Source organism: Phodopus roborovskii, unplaced genomic scaffold (assembly GCF_943737965.1).
Source record: "Phodopus roborovskii unplaced genomic scaffold, PHOROB, whole genome shotgun sequence".
NCBI lineage: Eukaryota > Metazoa > Chordata > Mammalia > Rodentia > Cricetidae > Phodopus > Phodopus roborovskii.
The window spans coordinates 20,415,231-20,435,826 of NW_026125295.1; the positions used below are offsets into that span (position 1 = coordinate 20,415,231).

Sequence of the window (20,596 nt, forward strand, 5' to 3'; positions counted from 1 at the left end):
AGTCAGGAATCTCTTCTCTCCTTGCACAGTGTGGACCCTGGAATCAAACTCAGTTCATCAGGCTTAGCAGCAAGCATCCCTACCTGCTGAACCATCTCACCAGCCCCATTAGACATATCTCTTATGGACAATATATATATACTTACAGGTTTTGAGGGATTTTTTTATATTTGATCAAAATTTTAATAAGGAAATTTAGCCCATTTATATTTATTTCTGACCCCCTTCCCCAAAAAGGCAGCTGGGTGGTTGGGCAGCTGGGCAGCTGAGTCCCAACACTCAGGAGGCAAAGACATGTGGATCTCTGTGAGTTTGAGGCGATCCTGGTCTATAAAGCAAGTTCCAGGATAGCCAGGGCTCCACAGAGAAACCCACTCTCAAAAAAAAAAAAGAGAGAAAGAAAGAGATGGAAAGACAGAAGGAAGGGAAAACACATACACATAAATTCCAGGTTTGGTACCAAAAGCAAAAAATTAATTAATAAATAGATATTTTCTAGATTCTATAATAGCCACAATTAGTTGTGCATCATTTAAAAATTAATTGTATTATTCATACCATTTCAGACTCTGGCCCTTTTGGAGGAAGAGGAAGATATAAACCAAATCACAGATTACTTCTCTTATGAACATTTCTATGTCATTTATTGTAAATTCTGGGAACTAGATGGTGACCATGACCTGTACATCAGCCAGGCTGATCTCTCTCGATACAATGACCAGGGTGAGTGATTCTATCAATGCTAAAACTAAACCTGTTTTCAAAGTTGCATAAATTGTCTCCCGTCGTTATGAGAAATTCCCTTTCTTAAATTCTATTAATAAGTCTTTTTAAAGGGCCAATACTTTTCAAATGAGAATGAAGATAAATTTTGTTTGTTTGTTTACTCTGGAACCAGGCTGGCCTTGAACTCAGAGAGAGCTGCCTACTTGTGCCCCTTTGGGGTTGGGATTAAAGGTATGTGCCACCACGCCTAGCCAAAGGTAACTTTTAAAACATAGAAGACCAGAGGATTTGGAGGTAAATAACCACCATTTTAAAAATGGGAAGTCTTTGTAGCCATTGGTATCATTAATATGATGATCAGATACATATACAAATCTGTTTTTAAAACTCTCACTTAACAATTACTTCTATTAAAGCTACAGATGAATTTTTTTTTATTCCCCATAGGTCTCACTATGTCCCCCTTGGCTAGCCTGGAACTCACAGTGTAAACCAAACTGGCCTGCCTCAGATTTCATTTTCAAAAAATCAAGAAAATTTACCTATAGAGGGATGGTGGTGCTAGAGAGATGGCTCAGTGACTAAAAGCACTTGCTACTGTTCTAGAGAATATCTTAGTTTGGTTCCCAACACCCACATCACACAGCTTACAACCTCCTCTCTCTGGTTCCCGAGATTCTCTGAGGGCATGTGAACTCACATGCTTGTACCCCCACACAGACACACCCAGAGAGTGAAAATAAATCTAGCTTTTAAGCTTATTCTTTTAACTCCAGAAAGATATTTTCTCTACAGATGAATATCATTTTCCTTAGGTAAAAAAGAAAATTTACATATCACATTATTAGGCTTAGATTTTTATTTTCCTTTTTATAAAGTTGGAACTTACTTAGTTCTGATTTGTAAAATTCTTTAATTTTTTAAAGTTTAAATTGTGTGAATGTGTGCATATGTGTATGTACATGTATGTGTGAGTGTACATGTGCATGAATGCATATGTGTGTGCATGTGCATGCATATGTGCACACGTGTGTGTATGTGTGCATTGTGCAAAGGTGTGTGCGTGTGTGTGCATGTGTGTGTGCAGGTATCCTCACACTACATCGCTCATGTGGAGGTAAGAGGACAACTTGAGGGAGCTAGTTCTCTCCTCCATCATGTGCGCTGCAGGGATCACACTCAGATAAGGTTAGTGGTAAATGCCTTTACACCCTGAGCCATCTTGTTGGCCCCTTAACCAAGTGTCAAGATATATTGATTCATTTTTCTCTCATAAGATTATCCTTATTCTGACCTTAACTGTCTTCCCAGCAATTTTTAAACCAGACTTTATCCTTTATTGAGATAGCAGATAACAAATCTTTAATGAGCTAAGTTTTGTTTGTCATTTGGTATTTCTCTACTGGTATGTGACAAGCCCCACTTCATGAAGGACTGATTTGTGCTGGTGATGGGACCCAGGGCCTCATATATGCTTAGCAAATCTCTACCAGTAAGCTCCAAAGCTACAGAGAAACTCTGTCTCAAACAAAGAGGGAGGGAGGAGGGAGGAAAGGAAGGATTGGTTTGGTTTGGTTTGGTTTGGTTTTGCTTTTGAGCCAAGCACAGCAGCCAGGGCCTATAGTCTGAGATACTAAAGAATCTGAGGCAGGAGGATTTCCAGTATTTGGAAGCTAGCCTGGGTAGCATAGGCCCTATCTGAGCAGGGAGGGTAGGGAAACCAGCAGAGTTCTCTCTCAAGATTCTTGGGTGCCAAGCAGGAATCATAGGCAAATCCTCAAATGTACTTATTTGGTAAATATGTTAGTGTTGTTGCCTTCCTCCTTCAAGTAGTAATAATCTTTCTGTCATCAGATACACAAATATATTCCTAAGGGTCTCAGATGAGCCTTAGTTATGCACCTTCCTGTTAACCATGTTTGTGAGCCAGACTCCAGAGGTCTTACACAATCCATGGGCTGGCTCTAAAGCCCTTCTTTCTTCTTGCCATCATTTCTAGATACTGTATGTACTGATTGGATTGATGTTAATGGCATGGTGAAGGTGACATTAAACTCTGCATTTTTGTCCACTCACCAAATTCTGCTTCAGACCACAGTCTTTAGTTTTAGGATAATAAACTTTCCAAAGCTAAGACAGCCTTTTTAAAAAGATGGAAGGGGGGCAGGAATGCTGGCTCAGCAGTGAAGAGCGCTGACTGCTCTTGCAGAAGACCTGGGCTCCATTCCCGCCACCTACAAAGCAGCTCACAAATTTCTGTAACTCCAGTGCCAGGGAATTTGATGTCCTCTTTTGACCTCCATGGACACCAGGCACCCATGTGATGCATGTACATACATGCAGGCAAAACACTCATACATAGAAAGTAAAAATAAATTGGCTTGAAAGATGTTAGCATTAGAATTTAATGTTTTTGCTGTTTCTATATAGCCTTCGTATTTCTCTCTACTATAAAACATTTATTCATTAAATCAAAGTTCAACACAGTACAGAGATTGTAGAGGCTTTTGTATATGCCAGGCATAGCTGATTGACACACGTATTTCTAATTTTCCTAGAGAAATTGACTTGTCTTTATGTCAGTGATACCTAACTCTAAAAAGAATAGGTGATGGAGCTGCTAACCCTCTATTGAATTCATTGGTAGTTCTGAAATTTTAGTGTGCATTCCATTGTCTAGGGTACTTGTTAAAAGAACAGGTCTAGAGATCCCTGAGACTTGCCTGCCTCCACTTCCCTGTATCCCCTACCCTCCCTTCTTCCCCTGTCCCCCCCCCTCCCTCCCTCCCTCTCTCTCTCTCTCTCTTTCTCTCTCTCTCTCTCTCTCTCTCTCTTTCTCTCTCTACTTTTGGCTATTCTGAATCTATAAAAGTATAGTGCTATACATTTTCTAGGGTCTGTGACCAAAAACAAATATACTATCTGAAGATATAGTTGTTATGTAGCTAAATGATAGGTTGTGTGCCTAACATGTGCAAAGCCCTGGATTTAGTCCCCCAGTAGATCCAATAACAAAAACAACAAAAAGTCATTATGTGTATAAATAAAATTTATTGATGGAATTTCTGTTAAATTATCTTAGACTCTTACAGAATGGGAATATAAGTAAAGTATGTTTATCTTTTTTAAAAACTGCTTTAAAGCATTCTTCATCATTTTATTTGTTTTATTTTACATTGTTTTAGGAGCTGCAAAATCAAGTTCCCCTTGAATTTAATGCTAGGATAAAATGTCTTGTTTTAGAAAATTTATTTTGTTTTATTTAATAACAAGACCAATACAAATTTTGTATATTTTTGTCTTAGTTGTCAGAATGTTCAGAATTAACTTAGAACTCAACTATATAATAACTAAATAGATGCCAGATACATTCATTTGCCTCTTTTTTAAAATTAGTGATTGATAGTTTAAACTTACCTCATTCTTCTGAATTATGCATAAGTATAAATTTAGGATCTGGGCAGACAAAATTCCTGCACAAATGGGGTGGGGCCCCTGACTGAGGAGATTCCGGTTGCTGATCATCAGTGAGGGAAGAAGACTCAATCTCCCCTGGGTATTTTGCCCATGCCCCCATGGAAGCCCCACACACATGCATATGAAAAGCACATGGACCCATGGGTTTAATGGCCAAAAGGGATTGGGGCATGGAATAGGGAAAGAGAGAGACTAAGGGACACTTAGCATTACAGAGAGGTAACAGTGGATGGATAGGCTCAACATAAATTGTATAAATGTATGAAATTTTCAATGAATAAATTTTTGGTTTTGTTTGTTTTAACGAAATAGGGGTTGGGGATGTAGCTGAGTTAATAAGAGTGCTTGGCTAGCATATACAGGCCTGGGTTTGATTTCCAGCACCACATAAACTGTATACAGTGGTGCACATCTATAACTGCAGCTCTCAGTGGGAAAAGCAGGAAAGTCATATGTTCATGGCCATCCTCAATTATATAGCAAAATAAGAGTTCACCCTGGGATGTATAAAACCCTGGCTCAAAAAAAGAAAAGAACCTAACTATTGACATTCTCACTGTGGAAGATTGGTATGGTTTACATTTACTTTTGGCAAATGAAAACAAATTTGTCAGGAATAATTCTAACTAACTGTAATTCTTATTTACATTTAGCTTCATCAAGTAGAATTATTGAAAGAATATTTTCGGGAGCAGTAACAAGGTATGAAAAAGTTTAAAATTTGAATTTTATTTAGTGGGCTAGCAATAAGTAATAGAAAATGAAATAAAACAATTTGAGTTTCAAAATCAATTATACTGTTGCAGCAGTCTCATTTTAGCAAAGCTTTCTGGTAATTTAGAAGAACTACGAAATCACATTATACATAAAAAGCATAAAACAGTGATTCCTTAATATTAGTACAATGTCTAAACATAGATAACAATTAGCCACTAAAGGCTACATACTGAGCCTGGTAGTGGTTGCGCACACCTTTAATTCCAGCATTTAGGCAAGTGGATCTCTGTGAGTTCGAGGCCAGCTTGGTCTATAGAGTGCATTCCAGGTGGGCTCAAACGCTTCAGAGAAACCCTGTCTCAAAAAAAAAAAAAAAAAAAAAAATTAAAAAGAGAAGGACTACATACTGAGACCCTGTCTTAATTAATTAAGTAAATGATAAATTAAAAGTAAAAAGAAGGATAAGGGTGTAGCTCAGTGGTAGAATACTTGCTTGCCCTGTGTTAGGCTTAAATTCAAAACTCTAGTACCACAAAAGCAGCATGGTTTTTTTTTTCCATTTAGGCAGATACCTTCTAGTTTCACCTTGTAGGCCTTAGGAAAGAAGGCAGGCCTCAAAGGGTTACTCTGCTGAACTATCCAGCTTTATTTAGTACATTTCTAAACAGTGATGTTACTTTATTTAATAACTCAGGAAATTTTATAACCATCTGTTTTCTTCAGAGGAAAAACAGTACAAAAAGAGGGAAGAATGAGCTATGCAGATTTTGTTTGGTTTTTGATTTCTGAGGAAGACAAACGGAACCCTACCAGGTAAGTTTTTGTTGTCAAGATGTAAACAAATGCTGTATATATGCCTAGTAAATTGACCTGACCTAGCCATAGCAGGTATGTTAGACCATCTCTGTCCTCAGAGCTCAGTTAGGAAAAGAGAGACAGAATAAATCTATGCTCATGGTGTACCAAGGGAAGAGCTGTTACCCACAGAAAGGAAAAGTTAAGCATACTCTTTCCAGGAGAGAGAAATAGGGTTGGTGAGTATTTATAGAGTGTGGAGAAGATTCTGTAAACGTTAGTTCTTTTTCAATCTGCACTAGTTCTATAGTAAAGAAGGCAGAAAAAGCAAATTATGGAGCCAGAGAGATGTCTCAGTGGATAAAGCCATTCATGCAAGCTGGAGGACCAGAGGTCAGATCCCAAGCACTTACATAAAAGCCAAAAACATTATGAGGGTCCCACCTGTAATTCTAATGCTCAGGAGATAGACAATGGATCTTCAGGGCAAGCTGGCTAGCTATACTAGCTGAATCAGTGAGACTGGTGTGTAAGGAGAGACTCTCCCTCAGTAAACAAGTTGGAGAACACTTGGGAAAGATGCCTGACATCAACCACTGACCTCTTACTACTTATACAGATGTGCACTTTCACCTACATACATGCATGTGAACATGCAAAAAAAAAAAAACCAGCAGCAGCAAATTGTGACTAGTATGTAAGATCACAGCCTCATGCTCCCAGGTGAAATCATCATTCCCTTTCCTTGGTACTCTCAAACTCCCAAGACCCTCCTGTCTCCATAGCCAGCACTAGGATTACAGCAGGCGCCCGGCTTTTTCTAAGGGTTCTGTAATATAAACTTTCTGGCCCACCAGGCCCCGCCGCCACTTCAGCCCCAAATGAACACACAGATGCTATATTAATTATGAAACTGTTGGCTGGTGATTAGTGTTTCTTATTGGCTAGCTCTGCCTTAATTATTAACCCATTACCCAGTTATGCCCAGCGTGGTGTTACTCCTCAGGCAGCCTATGTGGTGATTGCCCAGCTTCTATGAAGAAAAGAGAGCGATTTCCTGTTTGTCCCTGCTTATATTTTGATTCTACCCAGCTACTTGATATAATTGAACAGTTTAGAGGTCTACTGTTTTTCTGAGGAATATAAATGTAGAGTTTCTAGGTTAAAAGGGGTAGAATTTTTTGTTTGGTTTTGTTTTTGTTTTCAATGGCATTAGGTAAACTTGGCATAGTGATATACACATCTTTAATCCCAGCACATGAGAGGCAGAGGTAGGCAGATCTCTGTGAGCTCAGGCCAGCCTGGTCTACAAGAGTGAATTCCATGACAGCCAGAGTACACAGAGAAACTGTGTCTCAAAAAGCCAAAGAGAAAAAAATCTGAAGGAAGGCAGGCAGGGTGTGGTGGAGCACACCTTTAGTCCCAACTCTTGGGAGGCAGGCTGATCTCTCTGATTTCCAGGCCTATCTGATCTACATGATTCCAGGTTAACCAGGGTTACAGAGTGATAACCCCTGAAGTAAGGTAAAACAAAGATAAAAATCTGAAGGAAAAGCACTACCAATATTTAATTCTGGAATTAGCCAAAATACCACATTAGAGGTTAGGAAAAGGAATTTTCCATATCCAAGATCTGAACTAGGAGGCTGCCATATCCTTCTGTCCAGTTACTCGAGCAGAGCAGAATCATGTGAGTCCAGGAGCTACAAGCCACCTCAGATTACATATTAATAACTTATTTAAAAGAAATAAATACAAATTTTTGAGGGGAAAAAATAATGCAAGATCAAAAAATATTATGGGCTGGAGAGATGCTTCAGTCGGTAAATTGCTTGCCATGCAAGAATGAAGACCTAAGTTTGATCCTCAGAATTCATGTTTTGTTTGTTTAAAAAACCAGGCGTAGCACACATTTGTAATCCCAGTGCTGAAGAGGTAGAGACAAGTAGGTAGATCTTGGGGCTCACTAGTCAACTAGCACAGCCTGTCTAGTTGAGGCCCCGTCTCAAAAAGGGATAAACACTGAGGAAGACACCCAGTGCTGACCTCTGGCTTCCACATGCACATGCACACAAAGATACACAGAACAGTTTACCTGCCACAGCTCTCCTCTGTAGGAGACTTCTAGATAATGTGCATGTCAAAGGACAAGGGCAATGTGAGTCCCAGAGACACAGTAGTAAAAGGAACTTCAAGATGAAATTGTCAACCAGGCATAGAGACCAAACAGATCATAGGAAAATAAGTCAGAAGGAAGCAAAGACTATTTCAAGAAAATTCAATTGATAGAATAGCTGATGTGATTGAATGTGAATCTAAACAACTAGTAGAGATTTGAGGGCAAGTACACAGGAAACAGAGCAGAGTTAAAAGGAATATGCTATTATTAATTCAGAATAATGAACAGTTTCACTTATTAAGTGAATGAAAGTGATAATCTCATTTGTTGTATAAAATCAATAAACAAATCTGAAACAGAAAAATTGAGAGAAATGTGGACTAGTGCTCTGAAAATACAAGATAAAAAGCAAATAATTGGCTTTTGGAAATGACTGATTCAGGAATTTAAAAACAGAAGGAAGTTTCTTCTTTTTGTTTTTCTTATATTTCTGGTTGTGAACCTAACCTTTAATGGCTGAGCCATCAAAACCAGCCCTCCATTGTTTTTTTTTTTTTTTTTTTTTCTAACAAACCTTTATAGCTAGGGTATCATTTGTAATTAACATGTAAACTTACTTAAAATGAAACATGCAATAGTACTTGAAAAAATAACCTCTACCAGGTACATCCTAATGAGCATCTTTTACCTCCTAGCATTGAGTATTGGTTCCGCTGCATGGATGTGGATGGAGACGGTATACTTTCCATGTATGAGCTGGAGTACTTCTACGAAGAGCAGTGTGAACGAATGGAAGCCATGGGCATTGAGCCTTTGCCATTCCATGATCTGTTGTGCCAGATGCTTGACCTGGTGAAGCCAGCTAGTGATGGTAAGACTGAACTGTTTGCACTTAAACAATGTGAACACAGGGTTCTGTATTATCTGGATGTATTTAGTTTTCCAGAGTTCCCAAGTACAGAAGAATTTAAAGTTTCTCTCTCCTTGACTAGAAGTATCAAATCAACTGTTTAAGAAATAGAACTTTCAGCCCGGCATTGGTGGCTCACACTTTTAATCCCACCACTCAGGAGGCAGAGGCAGTCGGATCGCTGTGAGTTCAAGGCCAGCCTGATCTACAGAGTGAGTTCCAGGACAGGCTTCAAAACAATACAGAGAAACCCTGTCTCGAAAAAAAAAAAAAAAAGAAAGAAAGAAGTAGAACTTTTGAGGCCAGACTGGTCTACAGAGTGAATCCTAAGACAGCCATGGTTACCCTGTCTCAAAAAAGAAAGAAGGAAGGAAGGAAGGAAGGAAGGAAGGAAGGAAGGAAAATAGAAGGCTCTATAAAGAAAGCTCTGTGACTCAGAACTGTGAAGGCCAAGAGAGCTGGGGAGGACTTCTTGATGGATACAGTTCTTTGCTGGGGGGAGGGGAGCATGATGTCATGGAGTTGATGGCTGTACAACACCATGAGCTTGCTTAAAAGCCACTGGCAAGTACAAGTTAAAAATTATTCACCTTGATTTTTTAAATGTGATTTATAATAAAATAAACATACATATACACTTTTCAACACCAGTTCAGTTTTTATAGTTTTTTTTGTTTGTCAAAAGATCTATCAGTGAAATTTACAGGGCACATTTGTTTTTCCATAGGCAAAATAACTCTACGAGATCTGAAGAGGTGCAGAATGGCTCATATCTTCTATGACACTTTCTTTAACCTGGAGAAATACTTGGACCATGAACAAAGAGATCCTTTTGCAGTACAGAAGGTAATGGTATACACTGAAATTGAACTCTCAGAGCTGAAATACCAAAGGCTGTATGCTGCATATTAGACGGTCTGTGCATGTAGGGCCTCTGTATTTAAAGAGATAGCATCTGGAATATTTCATCAAATATGAATATAAGAGACAATGAAGTCTGTGAAGGAGGGGGAGGGGAAAAGGGATGGAGAGGGACAGATGGAGAATACAAAAAAACAAACAAAAAGAAATGAGAATCAATATAAAGATTTAAGACCTGGGAGTGGTGGTGCATGCCATCTTGGAGACAGATGGGCATCTGTGAGTTCAAGCCCAGCATGAAGGACAGCCAGCGCTACATACAGAGACCCTGTCTCAAAATAAATTCACAAATAAATACTACACACACATCTCACCACAGCCAATATGCAGGTCAGGTAATCTCCAGTTCTAAGTCCTTGCTACACGTAATTGTATACATATTAGCAACTAGTTGCAAAAGGTAGTTTTGAAAAATGTGTCAGTAACACATCTTACAAGCTACACTGACCTTGATTTGATTGTGCTATATGCACTTCCAAGATAGTGTGGTAAATAGCTTTACCCTTCTAAGTGACACCAGAACTTCTCCATAATGGACAGCTTCAGATCATTTAACACCTTTTCTTTCTTTCCTAGCCCCCTTCTCCTCCCCCTAGACCAGGTTTTTCTGTGTAGCTTTGTAGATCAGGCTGGCCTCGAACTCACAGAGATCTTCCTGCTTCTGCCTCCTGAGTGCTGGGATTAAAGGCTTAAACCACCACCACCCAGCAATTTAACACTTTTTCAAATCCTAAATGTTGTATTGCATGAGGGTAGAGATAAACTCCTTTGCCGGGGGCACACAGCTGTTAGACCATCAGTAAACCCTGAGTGGAAGGCAAGAACAGACTCCATAAAGTTGTCCCCTGACCTCAATGACACACACACCTACTTAGGTTATGTACACGTACACACACAAAACACAAGTGATATTTTTTTTTTTTTTGAAGACTTGTGCTTCAGTTCCCAAGCACCCATATGGTGACTCACAACTGTCTTAACTCCAGTTTCAGAGGATCTAGTGCCCCCTTCTGACCTCTGCAGATACTACCTACACTTGGTACACATATGTACATGCAGTTAAACACTCGTTTTTTTTTTTTTTTTTTAAGAGAAAAATATGACGAAAATAATGTAAGCTGCTTAGTACACATAATTTTGTAATGTCAGGTGTAGATGTAGGTGCCTTAGCCCCTATTTTAATATGTTGGAAATTTTAGATAGGTCTTCCAGCAATATACATTTATGATGCCCTACCTCCAATTTGTGTCTTTATTCTAATTTCCCTCCTTTTAATCAGGATGCTGAAAATGATGGCCCTGAGCCCTCTGACTGGGACAGGTTTGCAGCTGAAGAGTATGAGGCTCTTGTCACAGAGGAGTCCGCACAAGTGCAGTTCCAGGAAGGGTGAGTGCATCTCCTGGATGTTACAGGATGTTAGCAGGGCTGCCCATGTCAGAATACTAAACTAATCCACTTTTGACTAACGTAAAAGAAGTATGTCTGGTTTAGCTATCTCAGCTTGGATAAGCACATTTCCAGCAGTTTTCTCTGCGTTCCTCACTGATTTCCTGATGGTCTCATGTCCCATTTCCTTTAATAAGTCACACCTTTCATGGAATCCAAGATGACTAATCACAACTCTGTAACAGTCAGCTTGGTTAAGAAGGGGCTACAGAACCGAACCTCCTCTAAGAAATAAATGGACCATGTGTTAAGTGAACCTTTATCAGAAATAGTCAAAGGAAAATTCCATGAATGGATCATGCTAGGAAAGAAAGCTGTCCAAAAATTGTACTACTTGGGACATTTCATCAATTGTACCATTTGTTGGCTTTTTCATTATCTTTTGTGACTTTAGAAATTCTAATTTTTCCTTAGTCTTTGTTGGAATACAGACATGCTGCACTAAATCTAATGTGTGTGAGTTGTGGAGCTCTGAACACAGGTCCGCATACTTGCAGGAAAAATGCCATCTTCTCAGCACCTAATGGCTCACATTTTTATAGTTTTGTAATATTCCACTGTATAGTTGGACCATTACTTTATACTTTTCTACTGTTATTATATTTTTAACATTCCACTGTTACAGATTATGGTGTTTGACAAAGCATCCAATATATATGGCATTTAATCTATAAGATGAATTCCTAGAACACAGCAAGCAGATAAGCATATCCAAACTAGGTAGTTGTAAAGAGTCTAAAACGACATAAAAGGGTTTAAAGAAGCCAAGCAACGATGGATGCAGACCCTCATATTGAGCAGCAGTGGGGGAAGCATTCCCATGTCTTAGCCTAAAGGGACAAGGACATGAAACAAGAGCCAAAAAAGTAGCTGTGTGAAAAGGGCACCTGGTAGGATTTAGAATTTTGCAATCTTAGGCAACTCACCAGAAAGCCAGCTACTAGAAGCACACATCCAGCCCTCTTCATATCGTCAGCAACCTGGTGAGTCATCTTGACCCCTCAAGCTCCAGAAGACCAGGGAGCTTCCTGATGTGGTCCATCAGGTCAGCCTCCTGGAGCACAGAGAGAAAGGAAGGGTAAACATAAATATCCAGTCCAGTAGGTAGTGCGAAACAGTCCTCCAGAGCTGTACCATTCCCTCCCCATAATTGGGGGGGGGGGTGTCCTTGAACTTGTTGATCCTCCCTGAACCTCTCCAGTACTGGGATTATGACCCTGTGTCACTATACCTTGCCCATGGAATCTTAACTATATCTTTTGAAGGTGTAGAGTATATCATCACCAATCCCCCTTTTTAAAACTGTAGATTATAAGCACTTGCTGCTCTTACACATGACCTAGGTTACATCCCCAGCATCAACATGCTTGCTTACCACTGTGTGTAACTCCATTTTCAGGGGATCTCACTCTTTCTGGCCTCCCACAAAGATAAACACCCATATACACAAAATAATAAAATAAGCATTTTAATTAATTAAAAAAATACAAATCAGAAGATAGGGGTGGGAAAAGTAAGCCTTGCCTCCATTTGTCATACCGTAATGGAAGAAAATAACAAATAATAAGAATTCAGCCAATTTCAATATAAAAACAAGCATAACCAAGTAGATTAGTGGTTCTAAACCTGTGGGTAGTGGCCCCTTTTGGGGTCAAACCACCCTTTCACAGGGCTCAGTGCTCTCCTAAAGATATCAGAAAACACATATATTTACATTATGATTCATAACTAGCAAAGTTACAGTTATTACTTAACAATAAAAACAACAAAATTTATGGTTGGGAGTCACTACAGCATGAAAGCCAAAGCATTAGGAAGGTTGAGAACCACTGACCTAGAAAGATAAATACAGTCTGCTGGGAAAATACACTGAAGAAAAATAAAGAGAGGAAATTTTTGTTTAAATATTAGCAATAACAACTTAAAGGAGACACAGAAGAAAATGTATAAGTCAAACTAGAAAGAGAGTTAGATGTTAATTAAAATAAATTCCTAGAACAGTGGAGAAAATTCAAAATATTTTTATTCAGTCACGAAGCATACACTAAAGCATAGGCCATATAGCATAAACTAATGATGACATAAACGAGGCAAATGTTTTTAGATCAATGAATGTAAAATGGGTAAAGTTCCTTACCAAAGCAGCTTTAAATGATTCAGTTATGGAATAATGACCACCACCAAAAAACAGCAGTATTTTAGAATAATTTAAAGACTCTTTTAAAAAGCTGTCTTGATGATATTATTAGACTTAATCCCAGCACTCGAGAGGCCGAGGCAGGTGTATCTCTGTGAGTTCCAGGCCAGTCTGGTCAACAGAGCAAGTTCCAGGATAGGTTACAAAGCAATCTCAACAAACAAAGTAGACTGGCTGTATGCTGCAATTTTCAGCTCCCACACCATGTAAATAAGAGTTATAGGTAGCGGTGGCTCATGCCTGTGACCCCAGCATCCAAGAGACCAAACAGCTAGATCATGAGTTGGGGGCAGCCTGGGATACACAGCAAGACTCTGACAATGGAGAATCACCTGAAGAAAGAGAAGCTTTAGGTGGACCACTAGAAGGAGAGAGAACAGGAGCAGAGCAAAGGAGCCAGCAACGGAAGCTCTTTGTAACAGACCACAAGGGGGTAACTGTTACAACACTTAGTAGTGATCTCTACCTGAATTTGACTAAAACTTACAACAAGGAAGACACCAGAAACAGCATTCACATAGGTCCAGTTCCATATACCCACCTTGCCCCTAAAAGAAAGACAAACGCAAAGAGAAAGGACAGCCACTGAAAGACACAGCAGCACAAAGCATACCAGACCATCTTCCCAACCCACTTTCCCCTTCCTAAGCAACCAGTAAGACGGAGGCAGCAGTCTCTTCCCAGCTACAAAGATTAGTGAACAAATGCCAGACCGTTGAGAAATCCCAATAAAATACAAATGTGAAGGCTTTCACTATTGGAAGAAGTCAATTCAGAAATCAGAACAGGAAATCAAAATGAGTGCTCAGAGGAATGAAAATATATGATCTTGGCTGAGTGATTATGGCACATGCCTTTATTCCAGCACTCCAAGGCAAAGCCAGGTGGATCTCTGATTTCGAGGCCAGCCTGGTCTATAAAGCTAGTTCTAGGACAACTAGGGCTATTACACAGAGAAACCATGCATGACTCAAAAAAAAAAAAAAAAAAAAAAAAAAGTGCTCTTAAAAGACTACAGCTAGTGTTTTAGAAATGGAGAAATTTGTTTTATGGTGGGGGGGGGACATATCTGTAAAGGTTCATATGCTGTGGTGTACATCCAGAGATCAAAGGTCAACTTTCAGACATAGAATCTTGCCACTTGTGGGTTCCAAGGATCAAATTAAGGTAGACCAAGTTGCAAGTGCACTCTTTTAGCAGTGAGCTATCTCATAGACACACGAAAAAAAAAAAATGTTTGTAATGAAAACTACAGCATGACACCGAGTGGAATGAACACAGTTGAAAACATTATTTGTAATTTTTATTGAAATTCTGGGGTTTTAAAACACCTCTAACAAACAACAGGAATATTTTCTAGAATTTTAGCTATTGAAACAACAAAAGGATGCATGGGAGCAAGAACCAGTTTTGTTTTGTTTTTCTACCCAGTTACAAATATTTCAGGGCTTATAGGTCCTGTTTCAACTGTATAGTAGATGCAGATAATATATAAGCAAATGTTTTTCATTGTATTCCAATAGAACAATAAACCCAGAGGTACTAATTGCATAGTGTTTTATATCACAAAATATTCCTGTGATCTTTCTTTGAAATTTAAAAAGGTAAAAGTATTCTTAGCTCACAAACTGTACCACAACAGGTGTGAAGACAGATTTGGCTCATCATATAGTTTGTCAACCCTACATGAAAGTGACTTCACTGTACAAAAAACGTAACTGAAAATCTCCAGTAAGAAAAATAATTACCCACAAAGTGAATGCAGGAACAAATTAAGCAACACTGTATAATTACTACCTGACAAAAACAAGTTCAGGAAGGAAGGGTCTATTCTGGCTTTACAGCCCAAGAGCTTTAGTCCATCCTGGGGGCAGAAGCTAGAGGCAGCTGTCACACTGCATCCCCAGGTGGGAGGCAGAGATGAATATTGCTGTTCAACTCCTTTCTTCCTTTTATTCAGTCCTGGACTCCAGCCCATGCAGCGGTGATACCACATTTAGGGCAGGTCTCCCCACCTCAGCTAATCTTATATTTACAAAAATCCCTCACAGGCATACCTAGAGATGTGTATCCCCTAGGCAGGTGGTAGTGGTACCTTTAATCCCAGCACTCAGAGGCAGGCAGGTCTCTGAGTTCCAGGCCAGTCTACAGAGCGAGTTCCAGAACAGGCTCCAATGAGAAACCCTGTCTCAAAAAGCCAAAAGAAAAGAAAGGGGGAAGGGGGAGAAGAGACGTGTATCCCTTCTAGTTGGCAGTCAAAGTTAACATCATAAGTATCATTCAAGTACTACTATGAAAAGAAGGCTCAGTGGTTAAGAACACTTGCAATTCTTTCAGAGGACCCAGATTCAGTTCCCAGCACCCACATGGCAGCTTACAACTGTCTGTAACTCCAGGGGATCCAATGTGCCTTTCTGGCCTTTAAGGGCACTGCACACAGTAGTGTACTTACATGTAGCCAAAACACTCATATAAATAAGAGAAAAATCTTTAAGAAAGAAAACTTCAAATTCAGAATTCTATTAATAATCTATTAATCTATTAATAATGTGAGGTTCAAATATTTTAGAGTTTCACAGATGCAAAATTTTGCTTCTCACAGAATATTCTGGAAAAATATCAGATGTTCATCATAAAAGTAACTGAGACCTCAGTACAGGAAACAGTGAAGTGCTCTGAGCTGTTGTAGGCTGGGGTGTTGTAGGCTGGGGTGCAGCTCAGTGGTGTAGCACATCCTGAACACACGCAAGGCCCTGAACTCCCTAGCAGCTCTGAGTAATGAAATATCTCAGCTACTTTCCTGTTGCTGTGATAAAACACCATGACCAAAACAACTTAGAGAGAAAGGAGTTTGTCTTATGGTTCTAAAGGTATGAGTCTGAACATCATGGCAAGGAGGCATAAAGTCTAAGAGTTCAACAATATGAACGTATGGGAGACAGTTTTCATTTTATTATACACATAAAATAAGTCTGTTAACTCCCAGAAAATAAAAGGAACAAACTACAATAGTTGTAACTCAGTTGAATCTCTCTCAAAAAAAAAAAAAAATCACTGTAGGGGCTTAGAAATTAATAGAACATACTGCTCTTGCAGAAACCTGAATTTGGTTCTGAGCACCCATGCCAGGCAGTTGTGGCTCACCTCGAACTGGCTATGGAGAGCAGGCTGACCTTGAACTCAAAAGATCCACCTGCTTCTCTTCAAGTGCTGGTATAAAAGGTGTGTTTATCATCAAGCATAGCTTACATATTTTTAAAAATATTTATATGTGTGCATCAGTGTGTTTGTGTGAGTACCCAGAGAGACCAGACAGTGGTGTTAGATTCCTTGGAGCTGAAATCAACAGGCATGTGTGAGCCACCCCCAGTGTAGGTGCTGGGATCCAAACTCCAGTCCTCTAATAAAGCCCAGAGCATTCTCCACCTCTGAGCCTTCTCTCCAGCAGCTTTTAGCACTCCCCCACCCACTGATTGTACCCTCCTTTAAAAAGGGACCTAAATACATAGTATGTTTGCATAAACACAAGAGAAACTTAGTATCAGTTAAAGGTAAAATACAATTGGATCAAGCCAAAAAAAAAAAAAAAAATTTCAAGTTGTGCCAGCACCAAGAAAAGTACTGGTGTGCATGGAACAAATAGGAGGCAGGGGATACAAGTAAAGGGTCAAGAGAGGAGATGTAGTCACCAGCTGCTGTGAAATTCAACCAGTCCATACGAGATGCTCTTGTCACCAAGCCCTCTTCTAATGCGGTGGGAGATAAGGCTTATACAGACCACATGTGGGTGCCGCAGTCTCTAGGGAAGAGAAGGCAGCAGCCATAACCTGTTCAGGAGTGCTAGAATGTCAGCAGACAGGGAAGACCTGTCCCACACATAAACAGCTGACTTCTCCAAAGCAAAGCTGGGCCTACACCTAAAATTCCAAAGGCTACATGAAGTACAGATATCAGGGTGAATAAATGTCACACAGAAATTGTCAGATACATATCAGAAAAAGGAAGAATGTTTGAGAGCTGGCCAAGTCCCCACCTGAGCAGGTTACCTGACTCCTACAGCTCAGTTTCAGATGATCTCGTAACTACCTTCCAGAGTCATTATGAGGCTCAGAGATGGTATAGGCAAACAGCTGGCATCCAGCTATAGGGAACAATAGCTATGACTACTCTGAGTAGACAGTTGGAGTCTGTAACATCGCACACATAAAAATTTGGAGTTAGGCAATACTAAACTGAAATCTTTGTTCCACTACTTACTAGTGTGAGCCTGCATTTCCAAGCCTCAGCATCCCCTTCCAGTGAAACCTCTGCCACACCAAACTGTTTTAAGATTTAAAGAAGGCAATGTATATAATTAAAGTCTTTGGGCCTAGGTCTCTGTAATAAAAAGTGGCTATTTACTTCTACAGCTTCTGTGACTGTGTCACATTTACCTAACCTCTACCAAACAGAGTTTAGTCAGCCATAACTAGCAGTCATCCTCTGTGCTGTTTGCTTCATTCCCAGAGCACCACTATTACAGTAAATGTGTGAGATGGTATATGCAATATCTCCAACAGAACCTGGCAAATGGATAGAAACACAGGGACCTACTTGCTTAATCTTAGCTAGACTGTGGGCTTCTCAAATGCAAAGAGTCTCTGTTTCAATCTCATATGTAACCCTTGTAATTGTAACCTTGTAATTGTTGGGGATCTGCCTCAGCAAATACTTATACTATAAGGCACAGAAAACAATGTTACTCCAGCTGATTGCACCACAAAGATGTCCTCTCCAAGCCCAGAACACACAACCTTAAGTGCCTTTTAAAGGCACTTAAAATTCTTCCCCAACTATAGTGCTAGGTTGCCCTTATGTCATGCTCTAACTTCTGCTTCAGTCCAACAGCCTAAGGCTGCATCTGCAGGTAAGCATGGCTTGAGAACAAATCATCACAACAAAGAACAGCATGAAAATTCAACCCAGTAATGAACCCAGAAAGACCTGAACAACCGTGTATGAGGAAGGCGGTTCACACCATTATTTATAATTGGCATCCTTGTGTTTTCTACAACAAAGTAAATTAGGACCCCAGCACCCACACAGTAAGACAAGTGTTCCCAAAATGCCTGGAACCCCTGCTCTGAAGTAGGTTGCTTGCCTCTAGCCTAGATGAGCCCCACTTTCTATGAGACACTGTGTCACAGGAGTAGAAAGTAATAGAAGAGGACACTAACGCCCTTTTCTGTCACATACACAGCTACGTATCTAAATGGAGGGGGGCAGCAAATCAGCAGGTAATGGTTCTGGTTAAAATCTATAGACCCGAGTTTGATTCCCCAAACCTACATAAAGGTGGAGAGAACCAACCAACTTCACAAACATACCCATCATGCACACAAGAGCATTCATTTTAAAATTGCTTTAGTCAAGCAATCCAGAGAGAACTATTTATTTACTTTCAGTATACTTAAGTAACAATGTTACTAGCATTCAAAAACAGGGCTTTAAAAATGCTTGTGTTCCCTAAAGCAGTACCTCGTCCATTTAGGTAGTTTATAAGAATGGTTCTATCCAAACATAGTTGCACACACCTGTAATCCTAAAACTTAGGCATTTGAGGCAGGAAAACCATGCATTTGAGGTCAGCTGAGACTATATAAGTAGACATTAACCTTTTTAATTTTTTTAGGAGTTGTTTTGTTTTGGATTTAAGGTGCTGGAAGGATGGCTCAGCACTTGCTGCTCTTGCAGAGGACTCAGATTTTGTTGTCCGAGCCTACCTGGCAGCTCATAACCATCTATAATTATAGTTCCAGGGATCTTGCACCCTCTTCTGGCCTCTGTGCACACTGGCAACACATAGTAACATGCAGGCAAAACACACATAAAATAAAAATAATCTTTATTATTTTAAGTTTTCTGGGGTTTGTGAGTTTTCATTTGTTTTGTTTGGGGGCGGGATTGTTTTGTTTTTCAAGACAGTTTTTCTCTGTGTAACCCTTGGCTGTCCTGGAACTTGCTCTATAGTCCAGGCTAGCCTTGAACTAACAGAGATCTGCCTGCCTCTGCCTCTAGAGTGCTAAGATTAAAGGAATTAAGGCAATCAACTTTCTGAGGCAGGAAAGTAGGTTAGTAGACATTAGAAACTTTTATTGCATTTGTGTGCATGTGTATGTAAGCATGTGCAATCATGACACACATGTGGAGGTCAGAGGTCAGTCTCCTCTTTCTACCCTGTCTCATAGGGATGGAACTCAGGCTTGGCAGCAAACACCTCTATCTGAACCATCTCATAGGCCTACATCAGGAGACTTGTTAAAAGTTGAGACGAAAAGATTTTCAAGAAACTAGATAAGGGAAGTTCCATGAACTAAATGTGCAATTTTTAAAAGATTTCATTTAACTGAATTTCAATAAAGGGCCTAAAATATGTTTTTAATTTAAAATATAAGAATAAGCCTGTTAGCATTCAGTATGGAGATGGCTTCTAAGGAAGAGACAGTTTTAAGGGTGTGCCCTCTGGTTAACCATGCTCCACCAGGTGGCTCCATACCCATGAATACAAGGGTAACACAGATGTACTTGTTTAAAAAAAAAAAAAACAAAACTGAATATATGGCCTAGCCATTAAAGCATTAAAGGCTAGGCTCACAATGTGTGTGGGGGAGGGATTATATTTGAATGGCATGGAATGAATACACATACACATATGAAATATGAAATTAGGAGATACGGAGGTAAGGTAGATATGGGAGTTGTGGGGCTAAGTATGATCAAAATACATTGTATGCATATATGAAATTCTCATAGAATGAAAACATAAAAAATAAGCTGGATATGATAGCACACGTATTTATTCCAGCACTCTAGAGCCATGTGCAGATGGAGCTCACAGCCAGCCTGGTCTACATGACTTTTGGGCCAGCCAGGACTACATAATGGGAATGTCTCAAGAGGGAGATATAAGGCTGGGGATGTGGTTCAGTTGGTACTGCACTTGCTTCTCATACACAAAGCTCCCCAAGTTCTAGCCCCCACATTGTTGCATAAACTGGGTGTGGTAGCACTTGCCTGCAGTTCCAGTGCTAAGGGGACCAAGGATAGAGGAAGGAGGATCAAAGTTTGAAGCTACATGGGCTACATGACAGAGCCTGTCTCAAGAAAGTAAAAATGTAATTCACACTTCTACTTCTGGATTATAAAAGGCTCCAGAGAACTACTGAACGCTTTATTCTGTGTTTATACCCACCATGTCTTATATGTCCCATAGCAAGCCCCACATCAAATATTCTAGCCCTTTGTTTCT

The 20,596-nt window shown here is 39.7% G+C and overlaps 1 protein-coding gene across 1 annotated transcript in view; it reads left to right on the forward strand.

Annotated features, from left to right (window-relative positions):
- Ppp2r3a (protein phosphatase 2 regulatory subunit B''alpha) overlaps positions 1-20,596 on the forward strand; it is a 126,885-nt gene that overhangs the window by 100,226 nt on the left and 6,063 nt on the right. Inside the window, exons 8-13 of the mRNA XM_051206235.1 lie at positions 567-723; positions 4,857-4,905; positions 5,644-5,733; positions 8,530-8,705; positions 9,472-9,590; positions 10,945-11,051. Of these exons, the coding sequence (XP_051062192.1) occupies positions 567-723; positions 4,857-4,905; positions 5,644-5,733; positions 8,530-8,705; positions 9,472-9,590; positions 10,945-11,051 (698 nt within the window). The remainder of the gene's footprint in view (positions 1-566; positions 724-4,856; positions 4,906-5,643; positions 5,734-8,529; positions 8,706-9,471; positions 9,591-10,944; positions 11,052-20,596) is intronic.